The sequence below is a fragment of the Nelumbo nucifera genome, chromosome 1, assembly GCF_055504915.1.
Source record: "Nelumbo nucifera cultivar China Antique chromosome 1, China Antique-T2T, whole genome shotgun sequence".
Taxonomy (NCBI): Eukaryota; Viridiplantae; Streptophyta; class Magnoliopsida; order Proteales; family Nelumbonaceae; genus Nelumbo; species Nelumbo nucifera.
In genome coordinates this window covers 209,829,678-209,855,717 of record NC_142649.1, presented here as the reverse complement: position 1 = coordinate 209,855,717, position 26,040 = coordinate 209,829,678, and the positions used below count along the sequence as shown (strand labels likewise).

Below are 26,040 nucleotides of genomic sequence, written 5' to 3'. Positions count from 1 at the left end.
AGACTCACTGCGGCTGGCGGCTGGCTAAAACCCTAAACCCCGAAACTGCACTGGCGGTTTTCTAAAAGTAAAGCACAAAGCTCTGCTGTCAGCGTTACCCGCTCCTCCTCGGTTTTCTTCTCACTGCCGAGCTCGCTCCGCCCTAATACGTCTTTTGTATATTTTTTCACTCTCTGCAATTTTTCTGTCGACTTTCATGGCGTCTGTGAGCTTGAAGAAGAACTATCGCTGCGTTCCTTCTTTACAGCAGTTCTACACGGGAGGACCTTTCGCCGTCTCCTCGGATGGGTCTTTTCTTGTCTGCGCCTGCGACGATAAGATAAAGATCGTTGACTCGTCCAATGCTTCAATTAAGTCGATAATTGAAGGAGATACGGAGTTGGTTACAGCCCTGACTCTGAGTCCCGATGATAAGCTCCTTTTCTCTACCAGTCATAGCAGACAAATTAGGGTTTGGGATCTCTCCACTTCCAAATGCTTGCGTTCTTGGAAGGTAAACTGGTTAATGTTAAATATTTGAAATATTTGTTGCTATAAGAAATTAAGTATTTGAAATGCTTGTTTTTTTGCTCTCAATGTTTTTTTCTTTGAAAAGTTTAGTAAAGGAAATATTTTTGTTTGAGTAGGGGCATGAAGGTCCCGTGATGCGTATGGCTTGTGATGCGTCTGGTGGATTGCTCGCTACAGCCGGAGCAGATAGGAAAGTACTTGTATGGGATGTTGATGGGGGATTCTGTACTCATTACTTCAAGGGCCATAAGGGGGTTGTGACCAGTATCATGTTCCACCCTGATCCCAATCACCTACTTGTAAGTCGAAGTTCTACTGAATATCACAAATTTCTGAAGAATCACAACCACTTTGCTCAACTCAATATCATAAACTTGTGAAGAAAATGTGGAAATGGAGAAACTCCACATATTTAATAAATTATGTGAAATATCAATAAGAAATCATGTTAATATTCATCATATCATATAAAAAAAGCAAATATATGAGATGGCACATGGATTAGTAAAGACAGGAAATTAAGTGAGCAAGAAGAAACAATATATTTGCATAAGAATAACATATTAAATCTTCAGCCATCACTTAAAAACGACAAGCATTTCTTTGAAAGATAAGTTGAGATGCAGGAAATGCATCAACTAAGATTTATTGTTTTTACTTGTTGTAAAGTCGATTATGTTTTGAACAGTAGGTGAAGTTGTTACTTACATAGTGTACTTCCCTTGGAGGTGACTAGCATCAGCTAACCCCCTCTCAAATTATAATTATAGCTCCCTTTGAGGTACTTGATCCCAGTATATTTAATACTCAATTCCCCTTGCTTTTCTAACGCATTGACACAGCGAGTTACCCACTTCACGTTTGTGAATTTATATGCCAAGAAAAAGTCACAGAGAAGCCATGGATCTAATAAGATACTCACTTCACATTTGAGATGGTTAATTTTGGATTGCTAGTTGTTCCTTACATTTTTTTATTGGAAAAAGGTAACTTCCATTACTGAAATAGATAAAAGAGTACAAATGCCAACCACTCACTACATAGTAGTCCCTTGCTTTGCCAAAGTATCAGCTAAACCAGTAACCGATCTCCTGATCTACTTGAGGAGTACCCCGACCTCCCTTGCATGGCTGAATATTTCCCTCATTTGCTGTCTATAACTTCAAACCCTCAACCTTTCTTTCTACAACCATCATAATAATAATCCTAATAATAACTTTGAGTCCCCTTCCACCTCCAGATTATGAAAGCCCCATTGCTTAGCCAGCCTCAAGCCTTGAAGTAAGGCCAAAACCCTCGGCTCTTGGTGAATCTCACACCCCTATTGGTCCTGAATACAACACTACCAGTCTACCCTCCATATCTCTGAATACTCCCCCAACTCCAACTCCAGAGGGGCCTGGATTACCCAAGGAACTTCAATCAAAATTCAACTTTACCCATTGTTGTGTAGGGGGGGATCCATTGATCCTGAACCGCATTCTTAAAAGATGATGAGTTCGCCACTACTGACCAGCCTCTGAAAATGTCATTGATTGAGTAGTCTTTGAATAACTTAATCGATTTCAGCCAATATATGATATTATGATCTTAATAGTTATGGAGTCAATGACTCGTTGAGTTGTTCCTTGGAACTTTGTGAAGACTGTTGGAACAGACCAACAAAAGGCATTTAGTCAGTTTTACAAGAGGAGGGGCCACATCAGCTCAACTAACCGGCCACTTGTAATAACTGCCATCCACTTGTAACAATTGCCATCCAATTGGATTGTCAAGACTGTTGGAACAGACCAACAGAAGGCAGTTAGTCAGTTTTACAAGAGGAGGCCACATCAACTCAACTAACCGGCCACTTGTAACAATTGCCATCCACTTGTAACAGCTGTAACATTGTAACACTATAAGTAGTAGAGCAGAAAAGGATAGAGGAGGACTCTTTCAACATTAAACTCTCTCTCTCTCTCTTTCTCCTTCCAAGAATTCAGGAGGTTGGCCCCTTGAAGAGCCCTGAGTTAGGCAGGTTCCTAACAATTTGGTATCAGAGCCGGCATGACCAACACAATAAACACATCAGTAGACACTTGAGTGGATCAGATGGAAGTCGAGATCCATCGAATGTCTTCAGATCTCAAAGAAATGAAGGAAAGTTTCACTGCTCTCCTCCTTTGACTAGAGCAGGGGGCAACGAACATTGACAGAGGAAGCCAAGAAGAGCGCAACAATGCAAACAGCCGCAGAATAGGGGCGGCAACAAGAATAGCCAAAATCGATTCCCCCATCTTCTCAGGCGGCGACCTAACTCCCTGGGTTCTCAGAGCAGAAAGGTATTTCGATTACCATGAAACACCGGGGCAAGATAGGGTAGCTCTGGCTTCTGCGCATCTTGAAGGGGAAGCCATCCTCTGGTTTCAATGGTACCGGAGAGGGCACTAGACTTCACCGACGCCATGACTGTCCGTTTTGGGTCATCTGGGTTCGAAGATCTTGATGAGAATTTGGCAAAGCTGCGGTAGGTAGGATCAGTAAAGGAATGCCAGATGGAGTTCGAAAGGTTGGCCGTGAGAGTCCAAGGGTGGACGGAGAAGGTGTTGGTGGGAAGCTTCGTCGGCGGCCTAAAAGAAGAACTGCGACTGGAAGTGAAGGCGATGCAGCCCACTTCGGTTGTCAATGCGGCAACACTAGCAAGGTTGTATGAGGACAAGTTCAGTCGAGCAAGAAAGGTGCAGCGACCATGGGGTCCAGGAGCAAGAAGGGAGCAAGAAAAGACGATAGCACCAAATAAGGAGGAAGGAGTATTGGGCCTAGGCCCACTGGTTCCTTTCAAACGGCTGACTTGGGCAAAAATGCAAGCCTGTAGAGACAAAGGTCTTTGTTACAACTGCGAAGAGAAATTTGGGCCGGGCCATCGCTGCAAGAAACAACAAGCGTTTCTCCTCCAAACAAATGCCGAAGAGGAAGACGACATCCCTGGGTGCCGAGAATCTAACCCAGGGTGGGAAATACAATCCAATGGCACACATGAAATATCCTTACAAGCCCTTACGGGACTTGCGTCCCCTCAAACAATGAGAGTTGCAGGGCTGATTCTAGGGCGCCAAGTGTCAATTCTCATAGACAGTGGCAGTTCCCTTAACTTCATAACTCAAGTCTTGGTGGATAAAATGGGACTTCCAGTGCAACCAACAACGACCTTTACGGTTCATGGGGCCAACGGTAACAGGCTATCTTGCAATAGCATTTGCATGGGCCTACCACTAAAGATTCAGGGTCATCAGTTTGCGGTGGACCTATATCCTCTCCATCTCAGTGGAGCAGACGTGGTGCTAGGCATTCAATGGTTAAGGCAGCTAGGACCCGTGGTCTGTGACTGGGCCCGTCTCACCATGGACTTCACATCAGGAAACTCTACAGTCCATCTACAAGGGCAGATATGCAAGGGCCCAAGGCCCATTAGTCTTGCAACACTGACAAAGCAAAGAGGAGACCCAAATCAGCCCATATTCATGCACATAGATTCAAATTGGACCAGGCCATCCTTAGCTAACAGCAACCCAGATGGGCCTAGAGACTTCCAAAGCTGCCTACAACAACTTCTTTAGCACTATGGCCACGTGTTTAAAGAACCCCAAGGACTGCCACCACACTGGGAGCATGACCACCGCATCCCCCTCATGCCGGGATCAGCCCCGCCCAATGTAAGGCCCTGCCGATACCCTTACTTTAAAAAATCCGAAATCGAGAAGCAAGTTCAAGATATGCTTAAGCAAGGGATAATACAGCCCAGTCATAGCCCATTCTCTTCCCCGGTACTATTAGTCAAGAAAAAAGATGGGACGTGGCGGTTCTGTATTGATTACAGAGCCCTTAACAACATCACCATTATAGACCGATTTCCGATACCAGTCATTGATGAGCTGCTTGATGAACTCAGTCAAGCATTGATGAGCTGCTTTCGGGACACATGATGGCCACTATGAGTTCCGGGTCATGCCATTTGGGCTGACCAATGCTCCAACCACATTTCAAGCATTGATGAATGACGTATTCCGACCATATTTACGTAAGTTCATTCTTGTTTTCTTTGATGACATATTGGTCTATAGCCCCACTTGGGAGGAACATCTGAACCATCTACAGGTCACCCTTGCAACACTTGAGGCCCACCAGTTGTTTGCTAAAGAGTCCAAGTGCTCCTTTGGACAAAACCAAGTTCACTACTAAGGACATGTTGTAGAAAAGGGGACTGTAGCGGCTGACCCAGATAAAATCTCCAGTATACTGGGCTGGCCGCAACCCAAATGTGTGAAAGAATTGAGGGCCTTCTTGGGCCTGTCCGGGTACTATCGCCGCTTCATCAAAGACTACGGCCTAATAGCTACCCCATTGACCCAATTGCTGAAACAAGACGCTTTTAACTGGTCAACCCAGGCCCAACAAGCGTTTGAGCAATTGAAACAGGCAGTTGCGAGCCCTCCAACATTAGCACTGCCCGATTTCACAAAAGAATTCATCATTGAGTGTGATGCCTCCGGTCAAGGCGTTGGGGCTGTTCTCATGCAAGAAGGGCGACCACTTGCCTTTTTCAGCAAGGCCTTAACATCACAAAAGTGGGCCAAATCAGTTTATGAGCAAGAATTAATAGCAATAGTCTTAGCAGTCCAACGTTGGCGATCCTACTTGATTGGTAGACGGTTCACAATTCGGACCGACCATCAAAGTCTAAAGTTCTTATTGGATCAATCAGTTCGATCCCCGGAACAGCAACGCTGGATATCCAAGCTACTGGGGTACGACTACAGAATTGAATACAAAGCAGGGGCTGCTAACCGAGTGGCGGACGCCCTCTCACGACACCCACAGTCATTTCAATTACTAGTATTTCCCCAACTTCTCCACTCCTGGATCTACTGTGAAAAGAAGCCCAGTCCCATAAGGTGTTACAGCAGTTGAAGGCCCAAGTATTGGCTAATCCCTCACTGCACCCCGAGTACACAATTAAGAATGATCTACTCTTCTTCAAGGGACGCCTGGAAATCCCGGCAGCCTCTGCTCATCTCAGGAAGCTCCTGGAATTATTCCATGCCTCACCCACAGGTGGCCACTCCGGCATCCTACGAACACAAAAGCACATCGCCACACAATTTCATTGGAAGGGCATGCGTACATCTATCCAGAACTTCATAGCCGGGTGTGCAGTATGCCAACAAAACAAGTCAGCCACTACAACACCAGCAGGCCTCTTGCAACCACTCCCAATACCAACCCAGGTCTGGGATGATATATCAATGGATTTTTTTTTTTTGATCAATAACATCAATTTCATTAAATTAAGAGAATAGAGGGAAAGGAATACAAAGGGAGATAAAATAACTTAGCTCCCCAAAAATCAGAAAACTCGGGGAAAGCAAAGAAAATTAAAAACTAGCCTAGAAAACAGCCTCCCTATTCACTCCTTGCTTGGCCAACCCATCCGCAAATGAGTTGGCACTCCTCTTCACCCAGCTGTACTGAATCTCTATATCAATGGATTTCATCACGGGATTGCCCATTTCTACCGGCAAAACAGTCATCCTTGTGGTAGTAGATAGATTGACTAAATGCAGTCATTTCCTACCTCTATCACCCATTTACAGCAGCCACAGTTGCTGAATTATTCCTCTGGGAAGTTGTGTGCCTACATGGGCTCCCCAGCTCAATTGTATCAGACAGGGACCCTATCTTTATGAGCCGTTTCTGGGCTGAGCTCTTCCGCCTACACGGGGTTAAACTGTTCAAATCAACTAGTTACCACCCCCAATCTGATGGACAGACAGAGGCGGTTAACAAGAGTCTCGAAACATATCTGAGATGCTTCGTAGGAGATCGACCAAAACAGTGGGTGAAGTGGATCCACTGGGCCGAATGGTGGTACATCACCACTTTCCATAGTGCCGTGGGGATGACACCCTTCAGAGCTTTATATGGTTGGGACCCACCCCCTCTACTTCCTTATGAAAAAGGAACCACCACAGTAGCGGCCGTTGAAGAACAGCTAACACAACGGGATGAGGTGCTAAGGGAACTGAGACATCATCTCTTACAGCACAGCAATGGATGAAGCACACCTATGATAAACACCACAAGAATGTCCAATATGAAGTAGGTGATTGGGTATTTCTCAATTACAACCTTTCAGGCTGATTTCAGTTGCAAGCCAACAGTGGAACAAACTCAGTCCGCACTATTTTGGCCCATTTAAAATCCTGGAGAGAGTAGGATCAGTGGCCTACAAACTGGACCTTCCGGCAACATCCAAACTGCACCCTGTATTCCATATCTCCTTACTAAAGAAAGGACCGAAGTCAGGAGTCATTACAAGTACGACCCTTCCCATATTTTCAGAAGAAGGACAAGTGCAGACTGAGCCAGCCCGCATCATTGATTTCAGATGGGTGTGCTGGGGTGGCATAGTGATACCAGAAGCATTAGTTGTTTGGTCTAACCTTGTGGAAGAGGATGCAACCTGGGAATCCTACTTAGATCTGCAATCAAATTTTCCTACATTAGACCTTGAGGGCAAGGTCACTCTAAAGGAAGGGGGGATTGTCAAGACTGTTGGAACAGACCAACAGAAGGCAGTTAGTCAGTTTTACAAGAGGAGGCCACATCAGCTCAACTAACCATCCACTTGTAATAACTGCCATCCACTTGTAACAACTGCCATCCAATTGGATTGTCAAGACTGTTGGAACAGACCAACAGAAGGCAGTTAGTCAGTTTTACAAGAGGAGGCACATCAGCTCAACTAACCAGCCACTTGTAACAACTGCCATCCACTTGTAACAGCTGTAACAGTCAAGATTGTAACACTATAAGTAGTAGAGCAGAAAAGGATAGAGGACTCTTTCAACATTAAACTCTTTCTCTCTCTCTCTCTCCCTCTCTCTCTCTCTCTCCTTCCAAGAATTCAGGAGGTTGGCCCCTCGAAGAGCCCTGAGTTAGGCAGGTTCCTAACAAACTTTCAGTCCCTTGAAACAATCTATTATTCCTCTCCTCCCAAATTGATCAATGGATAGCTGCTCTTGTGGCTCTCCACACTATTCTTCCCCTTTTTTTGGAAGTCTAAAGAAAGTTGGGTCAAAGAGGCCTACCACGTTCGAAGGAAGAATCCACCTGCAACCGAAGAGAGATGAAAACCAATTCCAAACAAAAGAAGCAAAAGGACAAGATAATAATACATGTGTAATTGTCTTAGGCTCTTGCCACAAGCAAGACACATGCCACAAACATGAGGTGATGGGAAGCAATTTGGCCTTATTCTTTGAAGCTTGTCCAACGTGTTGATTTTTTGAAGCACCACCTGCCAAACCTTTGGGGCTATAGGATCACACCAAACTTCCTTCGTTGGAAAGGTTCCTGCTAGGTTAGAAGACTGAAGGGGGACAGTGAAAAAGGGGGAACAAGTAAAGGAACTAAGGGAATGACATCGAAATTCTGCTATCCAAACAAGAGCAATCCAAAAACATAGTGTTCAGGAGGGAGATAAGATCATCGACCAAACCCAATTTAGGCTCCCTTAAACCTATTCTCAGAACCCAATAGCTTAGTAAAGCTTCCCACCTCTTCTTCTTTATTTACTTCTGCTACACAACTCTTGCCCCAGTTCACTTTGAGATTAGAGATCCTTTCATAGTGGGTGACCATCCTCTTTAGATTAATTGTCTCCTCCCTCTCCCCTTCTCAAAAAATAATGAGGTCATCCACAAACTGTAAATGAGTAACCACCACATCTTTCCCTCCAACTCTCTAGCCCCTTTTTATATTATTAGCATCAGCCCTTGAAATCATACCCCTAAAAATATTAGCTACTAAAGTGAAGAGGAAAAAGGATAGAGGATCTCCTTCTTGGAGGTCCATTCTAATTGGAACGAGGTCCCTAGCTACCTCATTTACCAATATTGAATAGTGACGGGAAGAAATACACCCCTTTATCCAATTACACCATCTCACTTCAAAACCCCTAAATCTTGAAACTTCCAATAGGAAATCCCAATCCACCATGTTATAAGCTTTTTCCAAATTTAGTTTGTAATCCACACATTCATTAGCAATAAGAATTTGATTTATTATTTGTCTCCCAAAAACAAAGGTACCTTGGCTTGGAGAGATCAAGGAAGACATGGCTTTTTTAATCCTCTCATCCAACACCTTAGAAATGATTTCATACAAGCTTTCCACTAGGCTTATAGGTCTAAAATCCTTTGGGTGGTTTGCAACTGCCTTCTTAGGGATCAAAGCAATAAAAGTCACATTTGCTCCCAACTTAAATTTACTCCTCTCAAAGAATTCAGCAAAAAACCTCCATTAGATCATCTCTAATAATCTCCTGGTAGTCTTGGTAAAAAGCCATTGTGAATCTATTTGGACTCTATGCTTTGGATTTCTCCATGGAAAAAAATTACATGTCATGCCTTACCTCTTGGGTCCCAAAGTTCTTTTCCAAGACATCCAACAACTCCCTAGAGCCCACCCTCCAATCAAAGTCTGCTAATCTTTCTCTTTGTCTACCTAGGCTAGCACAGATGGCTTTGAAGTGGTCTACAAATGCTTGTGCTATTTTCTCCTCCCTTGTCAAAACTTGTCCGTTCCACTCCAACTAGGAAACAAAATTTTTCCTTTTTATACCATTTGCAACCATATGGAAAAAGCTTGTATTCCCATCACCTCTCCTTTGCCACCTGTACCTGGATTTTTGCTCCAACTAATCTTCTCCATCTTGAGGTGTAAAGTGGATCATACCGTGTTGACATGGCACGATTTTGTAGGCCACCTGTGCTTTAGCAGGTCATGCCATGCCAACACGCGGGCCTAGTTGGGCCGTGTCTACCTAACCTAGAACTCTCCAAAGGTCAGACCTAACACAGCTTGTGACACGATCCCAGGTGGGCTCGGGCCGTGAGATGCCTAATTTTTGTAATTGAAAAGGATAGCAAAAAGGTTAAAATAAATTGACAAAATAGACAAGAAGTTGAAAAAAAATCTTAAAATTTTATTCTATATGAATTTTGATGTATACAATTGTTTAATATGAAATAATAAAATGGAATTAAGAAAACAATACAATTGGAATAAAATAGTATAATAAAATTGAATATTCAATAGGCCGTGTCGTGACGGCCCACAGGCCTCAAAACCCAAGCTTGGCACAACCTACTTTACAGCTCTACCTCTTTCCTCAAAAATCTCTTCTAATTCCTGTTTTAGCCTCCATCTTTCTTCCCTTTCTTTCCCTAATAGTGTTCTTTCCCCTTCAAACCCACAAATCTCCTCTATCCTGTGTCTGTGTGTAATTCAATCCTTTCTTTCCTTTAGTGATGTAGGACCAGCTCGGTTCTAGTCCTTAGAGAATGTTGGATGTAGTGTTTTAAAAGCGCAAGGTGCAAAAAAGGCGCAGGGTCAATTTGCGCCTGAGGTGCAAGGCGCAAAAATACAAAAAATTGCTAAAAAATAAAAAAAATGTCAGAAAAATCAAAAAAATATTAAACATAATATTAATAAAAAATATAAACTTAAATTTTAAAATAAATGTTTTAAAAAACCTATTATCTAAAATTAAAATACATAAACATAAGATGTAAAGCATATCCAAATGAGAATTTAAAAATAAAATCAAACATATATAACATTTTCAAGCATGTAAAACCTCTAATCTCCTTTTTCACTCAATTGCATTACTTCAAATAGCTAATGTAATGTAAAACATATTACATTCCTGATTCTACGAGCCGCCTTTGTGCCATGCCCCTCGAGGCAAGCCCAAACGAGTCCACGTTAGGTCTTAAATTCTTAGTTCTCACACAAAAAATGATGATTTTATAGTTTTAACTGCTTTTTAACAAGATATTTTATTAGAATGAATGAGTGAACAACATTACCAAATTGGGGGGGGAGGCATGGCATGGGGGTCCGGGGGCTGCCCAGATGCTATGTTCAAAAAAATAAAAAAAGCATCAATTTTTCAAAAGGCGCATGCCTGGGCTGAGGCGCAAGGCGCATCAGGTGCACGCCTGGTGCACCTTTTGAAAGGGCTGCGCCTAGGACCTAGGCGAGGCAAATACCCTAAAATGCACCTTGCCTGTGCGCCTAGGCGCACCTTTTAAATCACTGATTGAATTTTATGGCTGTTGATGGCTGTAATGGCTTCTTGGAGGAATAAGAGAGAAAATACGGATAGAAAGAAGAGAGAAAATACCTGGAATCACTCACAGGGTGCCTAGTATCACTCTAGGGCATGGGAATCACTCACCATAGTTAGCATAAGCTGAAGAAAACTCATAAACTTCATTGCTCCTTGTGTAAAACGTCCATACATATTTATAGACTTTAAACTCATAATAAAAGTAGTCTTAGGAGTTAAACTGTTAGACTCAATAATCCTAGTAGAATTCAAACTAAGCTGTCTTATCCTATTTCAATTCAAAGAAGACTCAATAACTCTAATCCTACTTATGCAATGACTCTGAAATTTTAAACATAAACAAACTATAACTAGACAAATTAAACCCTATCATTTGACCCCACAGAAAATTGCACAATGACAAAAATACCCTTGGTGTTCAATTCAGTCCAAATCCCAAGTACAATCACTATGCCATATCGGGGCCTGTTGTAAGGCATTCTTCTTCCTAGAATAAGTCTTCAAGAGTGCTGATCAATTCCTATCATTTAGTCTCCCAAAAACCTCTTTATTCCAAACCTTAATCCTAGCTTTCAAGCTTTGTAATTTCTTATTAAAAAACTGATACCCTTCCACCTAAACTTCACTTGATCCTCCTCCCACCATTTCTTTCACTTTTGATTAAGTCAGGGTGAAGTATCCACATATTCTCAAATCTAAACAGGCATGGACCTCCTCCCACCCTTTCCTGGAATACTCTGATTGGACAATGATCCAAAGTAGGTCTTGGTAAGGCTCTGGCTACCACCCCCTCCAACCTTCCTCCCAGTCTGAAGAAAAGAGAAACCTATCCAGTTTACCACGAATGACCATCTCTTGAAGGAAATACTTTTTTCTTACACTTATCCCTACAGGCATTGATATAGTCTCCTCAATGCTGAGGAAAAATTGCAATACATGAAATATCCATAGTTCTAGCTATAAGAAAATGCTAGAAAAACTTTTTGTTAATTGAAAGCTTAAATGGTACTTCAGAAAAATATATTGATTAATTGAAAGAGAAACCTATCCACTTTACCACGGATGACCATCTCGTGAAGGGAATACTTTTCTCTTACACCTGTCCCTACAGGCATTGATATGGTCTCTTCAATGCTGAGGAAAAATTGCAATACATGAAATATCCATAGTTCTAGCTATAAGCAAATGCTAGAGAAACTTTTTGTTAATTGAAAGCTTAAATGGTACTTTAGAAAAATATATTGATTGATTGAAAGCTCATGACCAAAAGAAGCTTAGGGGGCATTTGATAATTGCTGAGATAAGTGTTGAAAGTGAAATGTGGAAAAAATTCAAAACTTAAAAAGGAACCAAGGGTGTTGTGGTATATGCTGGCAAAAGAAAGAGTATTATGGTATATGATAGAATTTTTAGGGGTAAAATAATAACCCCAATGCCTGTACTTAGTCATTCAGCAATTAATTAGGTCTCAAGTTACTGAAATGCTGAATAGAAAAATTTTAAAAATTGAAACGTTTTCACCATTCTGCCATCAGCTCCTATTTCAGCAAGACAGCAACTATCAAAGGTCATCTTGCTCCTCACCTCAAACATAATGTAGTACCACACCCTTGGATTCTGTACTTCAAGGCTATGAAGAAGATTTTTTTTTTAATACTTTGGTTTTCATTTTTCTTTTCTCTTGATATTATATATGAATATATTATTTTTCTGACTTATGACTTTGGCATTATAGTTGTTCTCTGGGAGTGATGATGCAACTGTTCGGGTCTGGGATCTTGTAAGTAAAAAGTGTGTTGCAACACTAGAAAAGCATTTCTCAGCAGTAACTTCCTTGGCAGTATCTGAAGATGGATGGATCTTGCTCAGTGCTGGAAGAGACAAGGCATGTTTATCTCCCCTCTTTTGAAAAACATATCTATATCTGTATTTCTCTCTCTCTCTCTCTCTATATATATATATATTTATATATTTACCCTCTAATAGAAACATATGTAGCATCAACATTGCTTATCCAAAAACAAAATGGTGTCAACATCATAAGAGTGTTTAGACACTCAAGTCTTTTCACACGCTTGTAGTTTTGGTCATTTTACATATTTGTTAGGTTATGTACAGTGATTTAAAAGGCGGCGCACAGGCGAGGCGCATTTTGGGGTATGCGCCTCGCCCAGGTCCTAGGCACACCCCTTTCAAAAGGCGCGCGCCTGGTGCGCCTAGGCGTGCGCCTGATGCGCCTTGTGCCTCAGCCCAGGTGTGCGCCTTTTTAAAATTTTGGGCTTTTTGCTTTTTTTTTTAGTCCAACAGCTGGGCTGGGGGCTTCATCCCCGGACCCCTGACCACGCCCCTTGAGGCAAGCCCGAACAAGTCTATGTTAGGGTCTGAAATTCTTATTTTTTACTAACCTTATGTTTAATATTTTTTGATTATTTTTTAAAAAATTTGGCATTTTTTTTGAATTTTTGACTTTTTTTTAGCCTTTTTTTTGTAATTTTGCGCCTTTCTTAAAAATGCACGCACCTCGCCTTGTGCCTTGCGCGCCTCAGGCGCAAATTGGCCCTTGCGCTTTTTTTTGTGCCTTACGCTTTTAAAACACTGGTTATGTATTTATTTTATTTTATTTTTGTTTCTTTAGGCTATCATTTTACAGATCCTCATCTTGTAATCATCTTCAAGATGCTAGTCTGTAAATGATATGCTGGATTAACTGATAACAAAACTGACATGTTGAATTGTTGCAGGTTGTCAACTTATGGGATCTGCGCAACTATAGCTTCAAGATGACTGTAGCAACATATGAAGTGCTTGAAAGTGTTCATGTTATTAATCCTGGAACTTATTTAGCTTCTTGTCTAGGATCATACAAAGATTTTAACGGGAAGAAAAACAAAAATATGTCAACACCGATTTATTTTCTCACTGTTGGTGAACGTGGGATTGTACGGATATGGAACTCTGAAGGGTAGAGTGTCATCAGAATGCCTTTTCAGTTCCTTCAATGAAATATTTCATTTGATGCAATTTCTAAAGCATCCTCTGCACAGTGTAAAGTTTATTTGCATTTAAAGTAAAATTGATTGGATGACCTTATTTAACTTTTCTTTAACAGTGCAATTTGCTTATTCGAGCAGCAGTCTTCAGATGCTACCATCACCTCTGATAAGGATGATGAGAAAAGAGGGTATACAGCAGCTGTTATACTGCCACTAGATCAAGGATTGCTCTGTGTGACAGCTGATCAGCAGTTCCTCTTCTATTCTCCAATCCAATCTCTTGAAGAAAGGTTCCATTTAAAGCTGAGCAAAAGACTTGTAGGTTACAATGAAGAGATTGTGGATATGAAGTTTTTAGGCGAGGAGGAACAATTCCTTGCTGTAGCTACAAATCTTGAACAGGTATATTTTTCTGATCTAATTTGTTGTTTTTTGGATTGGTGTTGCCATTAATGAATCCTAATTTCTCTGGTGTTTTTGCAATACTGAATTGTTAGTTATGTATGAGACTTGCATACTTATTACTGATTTGTCCAATGGGGAGCTTCTTTACATAGTCCTACTTAATTTCTTCCATAGAAGGATTCTGTGGTTGATCAGGCCTTCTATGAGATAGAGGACCTGCTGGATACACCTTGTCTTCAACTTTGCAGTTAACATCTTCTCTATATCCTACCTACTGTCAAGGTTTCATCCAATTGATAGTAGCTATCTGATTTTTTAATTTTTCAATCCAAAACTTGCCTATAAAAGAGAATCTATTTTGAACAAGTAGCAAGGTATTTTGGGTTAAAACCCAACTGAGGGCTGGCTCGTTGGTGTGTTAGCTGGTTTGTTCCAGCGTTGATGTGGAGTCGAATCCCGCAACCAGCACTTTGGGGAAAGGGGCTAAGGGGAAGTTATTAATGGTGCATGGCACCGAATACCAAAAAAAATCTGAACTGCTACATCTCTTACCAAAAAAAAGGTATTTTGGGTTAAAACTTTTTCCAAAGTAACCTGCCAGTTGTCACATGGAAGATTTCTCTGTAATTTTAGGAAGCTCACTAAATGACCTGACTAGCAAACCCATTTGTTTCTGTCTGTACTATGAACTTTCACATTTCTTGTTTGTTATTTGCATTTGTAACTTTAACTCTTGTGCAGGTGCGAGTATATGATCTTGCATCCATGTCTTGTGCATATGTATTGGCAGGACACACTGATATTGTTCTTAGCATTGACACCTGCATTTCAAGTTCTGGTAGAACACTTCTTGTGACTGGAAGCAAAGACAATAGTGTAAGTTTCACTGTTAAGGCGTTTTTTTTGAGGCTTTGCATCTAAACATTTTTTACAAGTGATGCGTTTTTATTATAGTTTGTATATACCACCAGAAAACAGTTTGGCCTATAAAATTACACAAGATCACCAAAAAGTTGGCTTCTATGGTGATTGATTCTTCTGACAACAGTGATATTTGGCGTAGAGAAGTTGTCTTAAATTGAGACATTCATGTGGCTTCTGTCTAATTTTCCTTGATAAGGTGCTATTGGTTGACCACTTCAATCACAGGGTATTTAGATCCGTGCTATTGATAAAAGGGGCATCTCCCTAATGTATGTTGTATATGAATGCGGAGAATTCAGTGTTTCACTTATTGTTAGTTATTTATTTACTTTATCTCAATGACTTAACCTCTTTTGGATATTTTTTGCCATCTTTCTGGCTCTACTTTCCTCCAAAAAAATGGCTCTGCTTAGTCATCTCTCACCTTGGATACTGGATAGCGACAATATTGGTTCTTGTTCTTCAATTTTGGTGACACTAGGGCTCTTGACTATTTTTATGGTACTTTGCTGAAGCATTTGGAAGTAATGAAACTGCAGTCTCTTTAAAGGAATAAACACCTTTTTCTTATCAACAAAGGGGAATAAATGACTTTTGTTTGTCTCTATGTGGATGCAAGCAACTTTCCTATGGATTTGGCTTTGGATCTTAAAGATTTTGGCAGTCACACACTTCATTTGGAGGGGTTGTGTATTTAATTGGATATTGCTTTCAGTGCGGAAGGTGGTATTCTATAAAGCTTCTGATGGGGGATTGTTAACCTTTTTCTTTTCCGTACATCCTTGTAGTTATTTTTTTTTTCACTTCCACTTATAAAAACAATAAAATTCCAATCCCAAGGTTCACCTTTATGTCTTATGTTCCTAAGTTCTGTCAAGAATAGATGTCAATTACATGATCTGCCTTCCTGACTCTTCTTCCCATGTCTTCCAATGTTGCAACTTTACTATCAAATCTACGTACATCATGTTCTTTCTTATAGACCAGCAGATAGCAAATGGAACATTTACCTGAAATAAAACAAATTTCTCCCAAACATGACCATTATCCCTTCAATAATGTACATCCATGTTTATGCTACTGCCTAAAGAAATCACTAATGTCTGAAATTTGAGTTCTATAATTTAACAATATGACATTGAGCCCCTTCTCTCATGTTTCTTAGCACTGACCTCAATATTGTCTGCCATACATTTGTATCTGATTTATTTTCCATGTTTATGCTATCTTCTGAGTTACAGGTTAGATTATGGGACCATGAAAGCAGGTGTTGCATTGGAGTTGGTACAGGCCATATGGGGGCTGTTGGGGCTGTTGCATTTTCAAAGAGAAGGAAGAACTTCTTTGTCAGTGGCAGTAGGTAAGCATTTACATAGAGTAATTAGTTATTCATGATCCAAATTGAGCTGTAGAATATGTCCCTCTGCATTCTAAATCTTTTCTTTCTTTCTTTTGCTTTCATGTATTATCTAATGTTTTAGCCTTCTCTGCGTCTAAGAAAACTGGTATTTTTAAATTTTCATGTAGACACGAGTTGCATTTATATTTCAGGTCCTAATTTAGCTCATTAAAGTATGTGTGGTTTGACTGGTCTCCTTCACAACTTTCTCTTACTTTTTTATTCCTATTTTGTAAGAGGAACTTGAACTTCACACATTCAACACTGAATGGTTAAATGAATAAGATATTTGTGGGAGTTATACGAAAATTCATAGCCTTCCAACTGTTTGTCAGTACTTTCATGGATTTATTTACTTCTAGTGCTTATAAAAAATTAATTCTTATTTTGTACCCTATCCAGTGATCGCACACTTAAAGTGTGGAGTTTTGATGGTTTGTTGGAGAATGCCGAGCAGTTCATTAATCTGAAAACCAAAGCAGTTGTTGCAGCGCATGATAAGGATATAAATTCTCTAGCTGTTGCACCAAATGATAGTCTTGTTTGTAGTGGTTCCCAGGTTTGTGAATTGTATCAAGGCACTTTCTTGAGCTGCAAACCTTCTAATATAACAATGCTTTTATTAGGAGAAAAATGAATGACCGCTACATATATGTTTCTGATATCATTTCCTTTGCTTTCTATTTTCCAGGACCGAACAGCTTGTGTGTGGAGGCTTCCAGATCTAGTGTCTGTTGTGGTACTCAAGGGTCACAAAAGGGGGATTTGGTCTGTAGAATTCTCACCTGTTGATCAATGTGTTATAACAGCATCTGGTGATAGAACAATAAAGATATGGGCTATATCTGATGGTTCATGCTTAAAAACATTTGAAGGCCATACATCTAGTGTATTACGAGTTTCATTCCTTAGTCGTGGGGCCCAGTTTGTTTCTTGTGGTAAGAAACCCAAACCTCACCAGAACTTGCACCGTTTGTATCATGGTAGATAGTACCCTTTAACAAAAGTAGAATCTTCATTTTCAGGTTCTGACGGCTTGTTAAAATTATGGACGGTCAAAACTAATGAATGTATTGGTACCTATGACCAACATGAAGACAAGGTGCTGATTAGTTTGATCTTCTCCCTTGTTTTATATGTAGTTGTATGCATGAGTTCTTTCTTTGTTCCTTCTTTATTTTATGAACTCCTTGGTTCAGATTCAGAACTGGACCTGTTCACGGGATGTGCTTTGGTCTTGGGCTTTGTGCTGGCCCATTAGAATTTTGGCAGAAGCCAAGCCTGAGATTGGCCCATGGACAGGTCTAGATTCAGGACTTCAGAACTTATTGCTTGTTTACATTGAATAATACTGTATAGTTGCTTGCAGTCATGTAACCTGAATCATTGCGATGAGATGAAAATTTGAATATAACTTTTCTAATGTGTAGAGACAAATATCACAAGGCTTATAATATTATTGCTTTGGGTATTACTATATGTTTTATACATCCTATAATATATTATATGTCACTTATACTTTTTTAAGGATTTTACCATTAAAACATAAAAAAGATCCAGGTTTTTGAAGAAGAGAAAAAGAATTAATAATAGAGGAAAATCATTATGTGTTGATCGAACAAAATTTTGATTTCTTCCATGCTTATTATTAGTTCAGGTTTTGAAGTCTTAAAGGCCTCAGGACAGTTTACATCTTGAATCCTAACAAATAAGAAAAAATAATAAGAAGAAACTAGTATTTTAACTCAAACTGAATAATTTATTTTAATAATGTTTGTTTTATTATTATAATCTCAGAAAGTTAAGAATATAAAAGTATCCAAGAGCACCGTGTAAAAAATATCTTGGCGATTAAGTGACTAAGTGAGGCAGCTCTCCATGAGTGCTTTATTGCCTAGATGTCACTCTACATGTTAAGCTACCTTAGTATTACCTGTTTGTCATAGTTAGGTAGTATATCCCGGAGGTAGTCTCTATTTTAGATGTTGGGTTGTTCTTGTATCATTTGGTGTAGCAATACCAGACATGCCTTCACTAGGTTATTTGGTTTTTCATTTGGTCGATAGTAACATGTTTGTGTTTTATTGGATGGTCGCAAGAAATTGTTGTGACTCTCTGAACTCATGAAAACCAAATTAGCAGGTGTTTATTTTTATTTTTTTGAGGCCACATAAAAGTGTTATGAACTTATGATTATGTGAACTCATTGCTCCACATGTTAGGCCATCATGATATTATTTGATACTCCTAGTAAGGTAGTGGATCCTAGAGGTAGTCTCCATTCTATCATATGATAGTGGGTAATTCATGTATCACTTGGGGTAGCAAAAAAAAAAAAAAACATGCACACATTGAGTGATTTTATCTTTCACTTGATTTGATCAAATGTTCATGTCTTATTGGATAGTTACAAAGTGTTTTGACCATGTGGACTATGAAACCAAATCACCTATGCATGCACTAACAAGGTGATTTGGTTTTAAATTTGATTATTAGCATGCTCGTGACTGCCTCCCTTTTACCATTTGTACTTTCTCTTCTTTCCTTAATAGAATTATGCTTATCTGTTTCTGATTAAAAAAGATACATCTTTGTCCTTTTTCCCTCTTTAGACAATGAACCAAAGGCTACTTTATATTCTACCAATTTTTTCCAATACTGTTACTAAATGGAATGCCTTTTACAACCCTAGGTTGTCATATATGATGTATTACAAAATTACCTTTACCTAACAGTCTTGGAATATTATTTGTGTGTTTTCCCTTTGAATTTTGTAGCTTTTGAGGTCACCTGTTGTATATATATACCCAATCTAAGTATTTAACCTGTTTATTTCTGAACTGATCTCCCCTGTTGGATGCAGTAGACTTACAGCCGTATTTCTTTTTTATTTTTTTTCTCAGAACTCAGTTCTTTTTTTTGGTCACTAAGTTGGACCTGGTTATGTAATCTCCTGGTTATAATGCAGTTTGTCGACCAGTTGAACTTGTTTACTGAGCCAATAGTTTTTTTTCCTAGATTCCTGCTTTGCTTAATGTGTTTTACCTTGCAGGTGTGGGCACTGGCTGTTGGGAAGAAGACTGAAATGCTTGCAACTGGTGGTAGTGATGCAGTTGTAAATCTGTGGTATGATTGTACTGCTGCTGACAAAGAGGAGGAATTCCGTAGAGAAGTAAGATATTGCTCTTACCCGTTATTTGATGATATACTATGACCCCAACAAGCAATGTTAAATGGTGGATTTTCATAAGTTTAGAGATAAAGTCTTTGTTCTTTTTCTCTTTTTTTATTGGAAAAATGCTGGTGTTTCAGCTTGTCTTGTTTGTATAATTTGTTCTCTTAATACTTCACATAAATTCTGTTTATTTCATTTATCTCTATTATAACCATTACCACCTTAAATAATAAATAATGGGGATAACTACCATAAATAAAGACTATGCTAAACCATTGCAATGGTTATAACTACCATTCTGGAGCTATGTTATTTTGAAATTTTATTTAATTTTCCCCTTTGCTCATGAACCATAGGTTTTTATTTTTGCCTAGTTAATACAACCATTTAGTTGCTTATGCAAGAAAGTGTTTAGTTCCTGTATATGGTAAATTATCTTTGTATTTAAGAGAAATTAATATGATGCCATTTGATTGTTATTTAGACATTAGTGCACTGGTCCAAAAAATCAAACTGTTCACTAGGAATCAGGATGGTTGCAGAAAGAAAGTTTGGGGGTTTAGATTTATAGACAAATGAGGGAAATATTCAGCTATGCAAAGGAAGTTGGGGGTACTCTTCAAGTGGATCAGGAAATCAGCTAATGGTTTAGCTGATATTTTGACAAAGCAAGGGACTTCTAGGGAAAATCTGTTTTGAGCTGTGCTGTAATCCTTGAGATAATTTTTTTTGGCCTATGGGGTCACACTCTTGTAGTTAGTGGTTGACATTTGCATCTATTTATCTATTTCAGTAATGGAAGTTGCTGTTTCCAGTAAAAAAAAATAAAAAAAGAACTCTACTATATAGATAATGCATCTATGTTGGACAAATGGACTTTGATACTCCATTTTTTAGGGAACTGCTGCATATCTTTCTTTTTTACATGCTGTACATAAATGAACATCTAGCAGACATTGTGAATTCATGTTTTCCTATACAGAGTTCTTGCATGACAGAGCTGACATTTTATCTTTACTTATGCTCTCCTCAACAAATGCAAGTTGAAAATGATAAGATATCCATATAGTAGATATTTCTTTCTTTTTCCACATGCCTCCCTGAATCAATATTTTCAAGTTTCAACTTGCTGAGCTGGACACATTACCATGCTGAGATTATAATTCCTATGGCTTTATTCCTGCACTATATTAGTGATGATTATTTAATTATAGAATGTGGCTAGTACTGATGACGACTCCACCAGTGTGAGCTTGTCTTACACTGCCAGTCTCTAGCCTGGATAAAAGAGGGTTGTGACAGGTTGGCAGCTGGTACTAAAACTTTTGCCAAACCCTCTTATGAAATATGGCTAGTGCCGATGACTTGAGTCCCCAGGAGACCATTTTTTTTAAGATTTTGGCCTTTTTTACACTCTATTTAGTCTTCATACAAATTTCAAGTATGAATGTGAAAAACAAAACTTGAAAGATGAAAAAGAATTGCACCACAAGATACAAGTTTCAGTTTTGATTTAGGGTGTCATTCCACTCCCTGATAATTGTCTCCATTATAGAGGAGAAAACCTCTCTGATTAAAAGAAAGGGAAACTGTGAAAGTGAAAGGAATAAGAGAGATGTATGACAATTATACAAGTGAAAATGGGGAATATGGAAATCTGTAAACATTTACAAGGAAAGAAAGAAGAAAGCAAAAGAATGGTTGGTGATTGCAGTACTCCCAGAGCTTTTTTTAGTCTTCTCATGGATGCCAAAAATGGTTCTCCCTAATAGTTGAAATCCTAGTCTATGATTGAAATCCTAGTCTATGATTACATTTAAGGTCATCCATCTAGGCCAGGAGAGAACCAAGGACTGAACCGATGTGATGAACAGTAGAAATCCTAGTCTATGATTGCCTTTCCATAGGAAGGGGGGAATCTAGGAAAGCCATCATCATCTAAGCCTTGTCCCACTATATCAGAATGTTGCACAACACCAGAAACTAGATTCTGGTTAAATGGTATTATCTGGCCTTATGTCTGCAGTACTTCACCTGTCTGAAAGAACACATTCAACATTGGACATACACGGGATTTACGGTCTTGGATTAAGTGAAATATGGTCCAGTAGCTTGTAGACCTTAACTGTGGTGGATCAGCCATCAATAATTTCTTGTCCAGATGGTGCACGTGCAGGAGATGATTACCAATCTTTCAGAAGATTCCTAGACAAGATTTGACCTGCTCATAATTTTTATGCAATATGTCATCTAAAATTGAGCTCTGATTAGTATCGGTTCTCTTATATTTTGCTTACGCTGCTTTCACAGGAGGAAGGGGTTCTGAGAGGTCAAGAACTGGAAAATGCTATTTTGGATACTGATTATGCTAAAGCAATACAAATTGCATTTGAACTTCGCAGACCTCATAGACTTCTTAATCTATTTGCAGAACTTTGCAGGTATGGAATAATGTGTTTATTTTCTCCTTAACATATCAGTGTATTTATTTGATCTCTTTCTCTACAGGGAGAGACATGCTGAAGAGCAGGTCAACAAAGCTCTTTCTGTACTTGGGAAAGAAGAACTACATCTGCTTTTCGAGTATATTCGAGAATGGAATACAAAACCTAAAATTTGTCATGTTGCTCAATATGTGCTGTTTCGGGTATTTAATATATTTCCTCCAACAGAAATAGTTGAGGTAATCATCTCTTATGTATTCTTTACCTTTACCTCGTTCTTCATTTTTAAAACAAATGGCGATTTCAATTCCATGGATTTGATCATGCCACCCTATGACTGAGTTCAGATTACCCCCCCACGGAGTGCACATGCCCCACATGCACATCTCAGCATGCATTGGGAACATCTCCCATATTTGTCATGGGTCAATGAACAGTTGGGATGTTCTGTGGGGTGCATGTGGGGCACACTGTGGGGAGCCCATCAGAATTCCCTATGACTAGTATGGAAAACTGGCCTAGATGGATGACCTTAAATGTAACTTTTTTTTCGTGAAACTGTAAAGCAATGACTAATGAATTTCATTGGAAAAGCTGATAAAAAAATTTATTGGAATTTGGAAAAGCCAAAAGATTCAGAAGAATCCCTGTGCAATGAGACTCTACGTAGGGGATATAGAGCTATACAAGTATACCCAGTAACTGTATCATTTTACTATGAATGTACAAAAAGGCTGTCCAAAACAACAAAAGGACTGGTTTCTTAAAACAATTTGTGATTTCCACCCGGGAATATTACAATTTGGGATCCAACATGTTAGAATTTGTATCAGATCCACAACTACAATTCTTTGGTGTGGTAGTAGTATGAGATCCAACATGTTCACAAAGAACCAAAAATGACCTTACCCATGGAATATCTGAGTACCTCTTTCTTTGGTTCATAGGTGATGATGTTGCATGAATTTGATTATATATATAAATGCTGAGAAGTCATTTGGTTTTTTATAAGAAGGGCGGTATTAAAGGTAGAAGAAAGAAATAATGAACCAAACAATTAGTTTTCAAAATGAATTACATGTTCCATGTGGTTGCATTTCAGATTAAAGGTGTTGGTGAGCTTCTTGAGGGAGTAATACCTTATTCACAGAGGCATTTCAACAGGCTTGACAGGCTAATAAGAAGCACGTATTTGCTGGACTATACTTTAAATGCAATGTCTGTTATTGAACCGGAAACTGATTCTAGAAAATTGAAAGGCGAATCTGTAGTTTGCTTGGATGAGAAAGAAACAAATGATATATCGTTGGAAAACAATGAAAACAAGGATGAAAAAGAAGTTTTTGAAGAGATGAATGAGGTCTCTGCAAGGAAACGAAAGTCACGCAAATCCAGAGGAGGTAAAGGAAAGAAGGCCAAGAGTGTAGCATACACAAGAGCATCGGCTATTTCATTACAGGCATAATACTTGTCACTTTCAACATTATTTACCTCAATCTTTCATCCATCAGAAGTTAAATGTTGCCGTCCTCTAGTTGCTAGACGCAGAGGAGACTGGTTTTGGTTGTAAGATTTAAGGCTTATTGCTTAGAACACAAAATTCGTTGTAATTCTTGATCTTTCTCATTGATTTTTTTTTTATACAAATCAAATCGCATCAGAGACAATGTAATATTAGAAAGGAAATGTCCTTCACTCTGTACATTTCCTTGTTTCAAAAGTTGATGTATCTTTCAACAGAATTGAAATTTTGAGTTTTGACAATTTCAACACTTGGGGCTAATGTCCATCAAACAAAAGAAAGAAAGTGATTGTATGATGGCTTTGATTCATTGATCGTCAAGTTCTCATCATCTCTTTTGCTGGATTGTCAAGGTCTCGTATCTTTTTGGTCAACCGATTTCGGGTAAAAGTGAAAGCTTCTATAAGGAGTTGTGGAGGCCATTCATAACCATTTACAGCCTACAGGTTATAGGTTGCCCACTCACTGGTCACCAGGAATGTAATACCATGGATGAGCACACATGGACATGGTCCTCCCTCTGTTTCTTGTGGTCGGTGATGGGTGTTTAATGGCTTCTGTTGCCATCCGGTGTAGCGTGGATATGTCCACAAAAGTTGGGGAATGCTATTGCTAGCTGACGAGTGAATGAGTGACGACCGACGACTGAGGAAACAGCCCAACAACCCAGTCCACGTGAAACGCATTTACCATTTAGCAACGCGTTTCACGTGATGGTGGGCCGGGGTTGTTGGGCTGGAGACTGGGGAGTGGGGACCAATTAAATACTGCCTGAGCCCTGAGTTGCCCATCATGATTCATGACCATCTAATCTAATCTAATCTTTCTCTTTAGTCTTTAATTGTGGTTGTGGACATTCATTTTAACGATGCAGACCTTCTGGGAAGTGTGGGAATGGGACGTTAAAAATTTATCTCTTCCTCTTCTTAAATTTCTATACCTATCTATAGCGGTTATAGCTCGTCAGTTGATTTATGGCTAGCATTTTTCAACTCGTCAGTTTTCATGGTATGGTATGGTATGGTATGGTCCACACTCCACAAAGAATTCGATTCATATTCATCGTTTATTTATATGATCATATATATAAATTCAACGACACCTGTAACTAGCTTATTCGTTGATTTGGCATTTGAGATTGGGAGTAGAGAAAATTTTCTGTGTCATCTCACTCATCAGCCCTTCTGTTCTTCCGTGCTTTTTTGTCTCTGTATTTGTATTTTGAGGTGGGTGGAGTGGTCTCTAATCTATTACCATTAGTTTCTTTCAGATGCGATATTATTATTACCTCTGTGGACTGACTGTGGACTGTGGACTGTGGTATTGGTGTGGGAAATTTCTACGAAGAACTGAGGTCTCGGTTTTGAATCCTTTGGAGAGCAATCGGGTGAGGCCTCGCTTTCCCATTCGCACGGTCACGGAACGGATGCATTGCCGGTGCCCTGACAGAAGCCGAACCAAAAATCCAGTTCCAGCCAAACATAATTGCCCCTCTAAAGTCTAATCTTTGGACTTTGGAGAATGACCAGATTTTTATACACGAAGACGTAATTACCAGCAAAAAAGGCCGTTGTATATCATTTATATGACGAAAGTGACCATTTAACAATATGCCCAGGCCAGGCCCATTGACAATTTGACAGGGTTTTCTGTGGGTGCCCCACAGACACTGGAATGAGTTTTGATGGGGCCCTCCACCTCTGCCGCTTCAAATGTTCGACCCATGTGCCATGTATTCTTGTATCATTCTTCTCAATTCTCATGCCAGTCAAATACTTCGGCATAAGAGAAGCCCTCCTCGCCTTGTCCAGCACCAGCAGCGCTCGGGTTGAGGATTTGTTAAAGTTTCAATGACCACCCCACCCCAACCCGGGGGCCCGAATCCTATGCTGAGAAAATAATTCAAATCGGGTAGAGTAGGATTGTTTAATCCTAGGGATAATGTATAAACCTTAAAAGAAAATTAGGTTAAAATAACTCATACCTCCTCTCTAGGGTTTTCATCAACACTAAATATGGTATCTCAAATTTTTTATGGGAAAATGTATGATGCTGGAAAAACATGGTATCAAAAGAGTTTTGACCAATTAAAATCCATCCATGAATTTTGATAAATAACACCTTATTGGATATCATAACTTTTCCATATTATAGTCTGATTAAACTGATGAAGAACCAACCATATAGGATCTGGATCTGCATTATATGCCCCTTTTTTCAATTGGGCTGGGATTGGTTTTGATTGTTTTCAGCTGATGAAGAACCAAATTTACTATACATATTACAAACAAAGATACTCCCAGTTTATACCACCAATTCTTTCCATTATATATGAAAATAATTAATTTCTCGTGATCATACTTGTAAATTATCATATTAGGATGGCAAAATGTTTCAACTTATAACAAATAAATAGTCAAATTAAAGTATACTTGTCAATTATAAATTTAGAATCCCCTGACTCTGATGCAACCCAACCCATTGACTCAGA

At 39.3% G+C, this 26,040-nt stretch overlaps 1 protein-coding gene across 1 annotated transcript; it reads left to right on the top strand.

Moving 5' to 3' along the window:
* TOZ (Transducin family protein / WD-40 repeat family protein) lies at window positions 1–23,859 on the top strand. Its single transcript, XM_010242588.3, has 14 exons — window positions 1–493; window positions 627–809; window positions 12,423–12,572; window positions 13,429–13,649; window positions 13,797–14,082; window positions 14,827–14,961; window positions 16,251–16,369; window positions 16,811–16,967; window positions 17,100–17,346; window positions 17,434–17,510; window positions 19,461–19,580; window positions 21,894–22,024; window positions 22,092–22,266; window positions 23,130–23,859. The coding sequence occupies exons 1-14, from the start codon at window positions 197–199 to the stop codon at window positions 23,490–23,492; spliced, it is 2,661 nt and encodes an 886-aa protein (XP_010240890.1). The 5' UTR covers window positions 1–196; the 3' UTR covers window positions 23,493–23,859.
* The last annotated feature ends 2,181 nt before the right edge of the window (window positions 23,860–26,040 follow it).

What these genes read in the sequence shown, in the direction of transcription:
- TOZ (XM_010242588.3), top strand. Translation starts at nt 197, where the DNA reads ATGGCGTCTGTGAGCTTGAAGAAGAACTATCGCTGCGTTCCTTCTTTA. An exon ending in TTCTTTGTCAGTGGCAGTAG is followed by an intron (nt 16,370 to 16,810) that starts GTAAGCATTTAC and finishes TACCCTATCCAG; the next exon opens with TGATCGCACACTTAAAGTGT. An exon ending in CTCCAACAGAAATAGTTGAG is followed by an intron (nt 22,267 to 23,129) that starts GTAATCATCTCT and finishes GTTGCATTTCAG; the next exon opens with ATTAAAGGTGTTGGTGAGCT.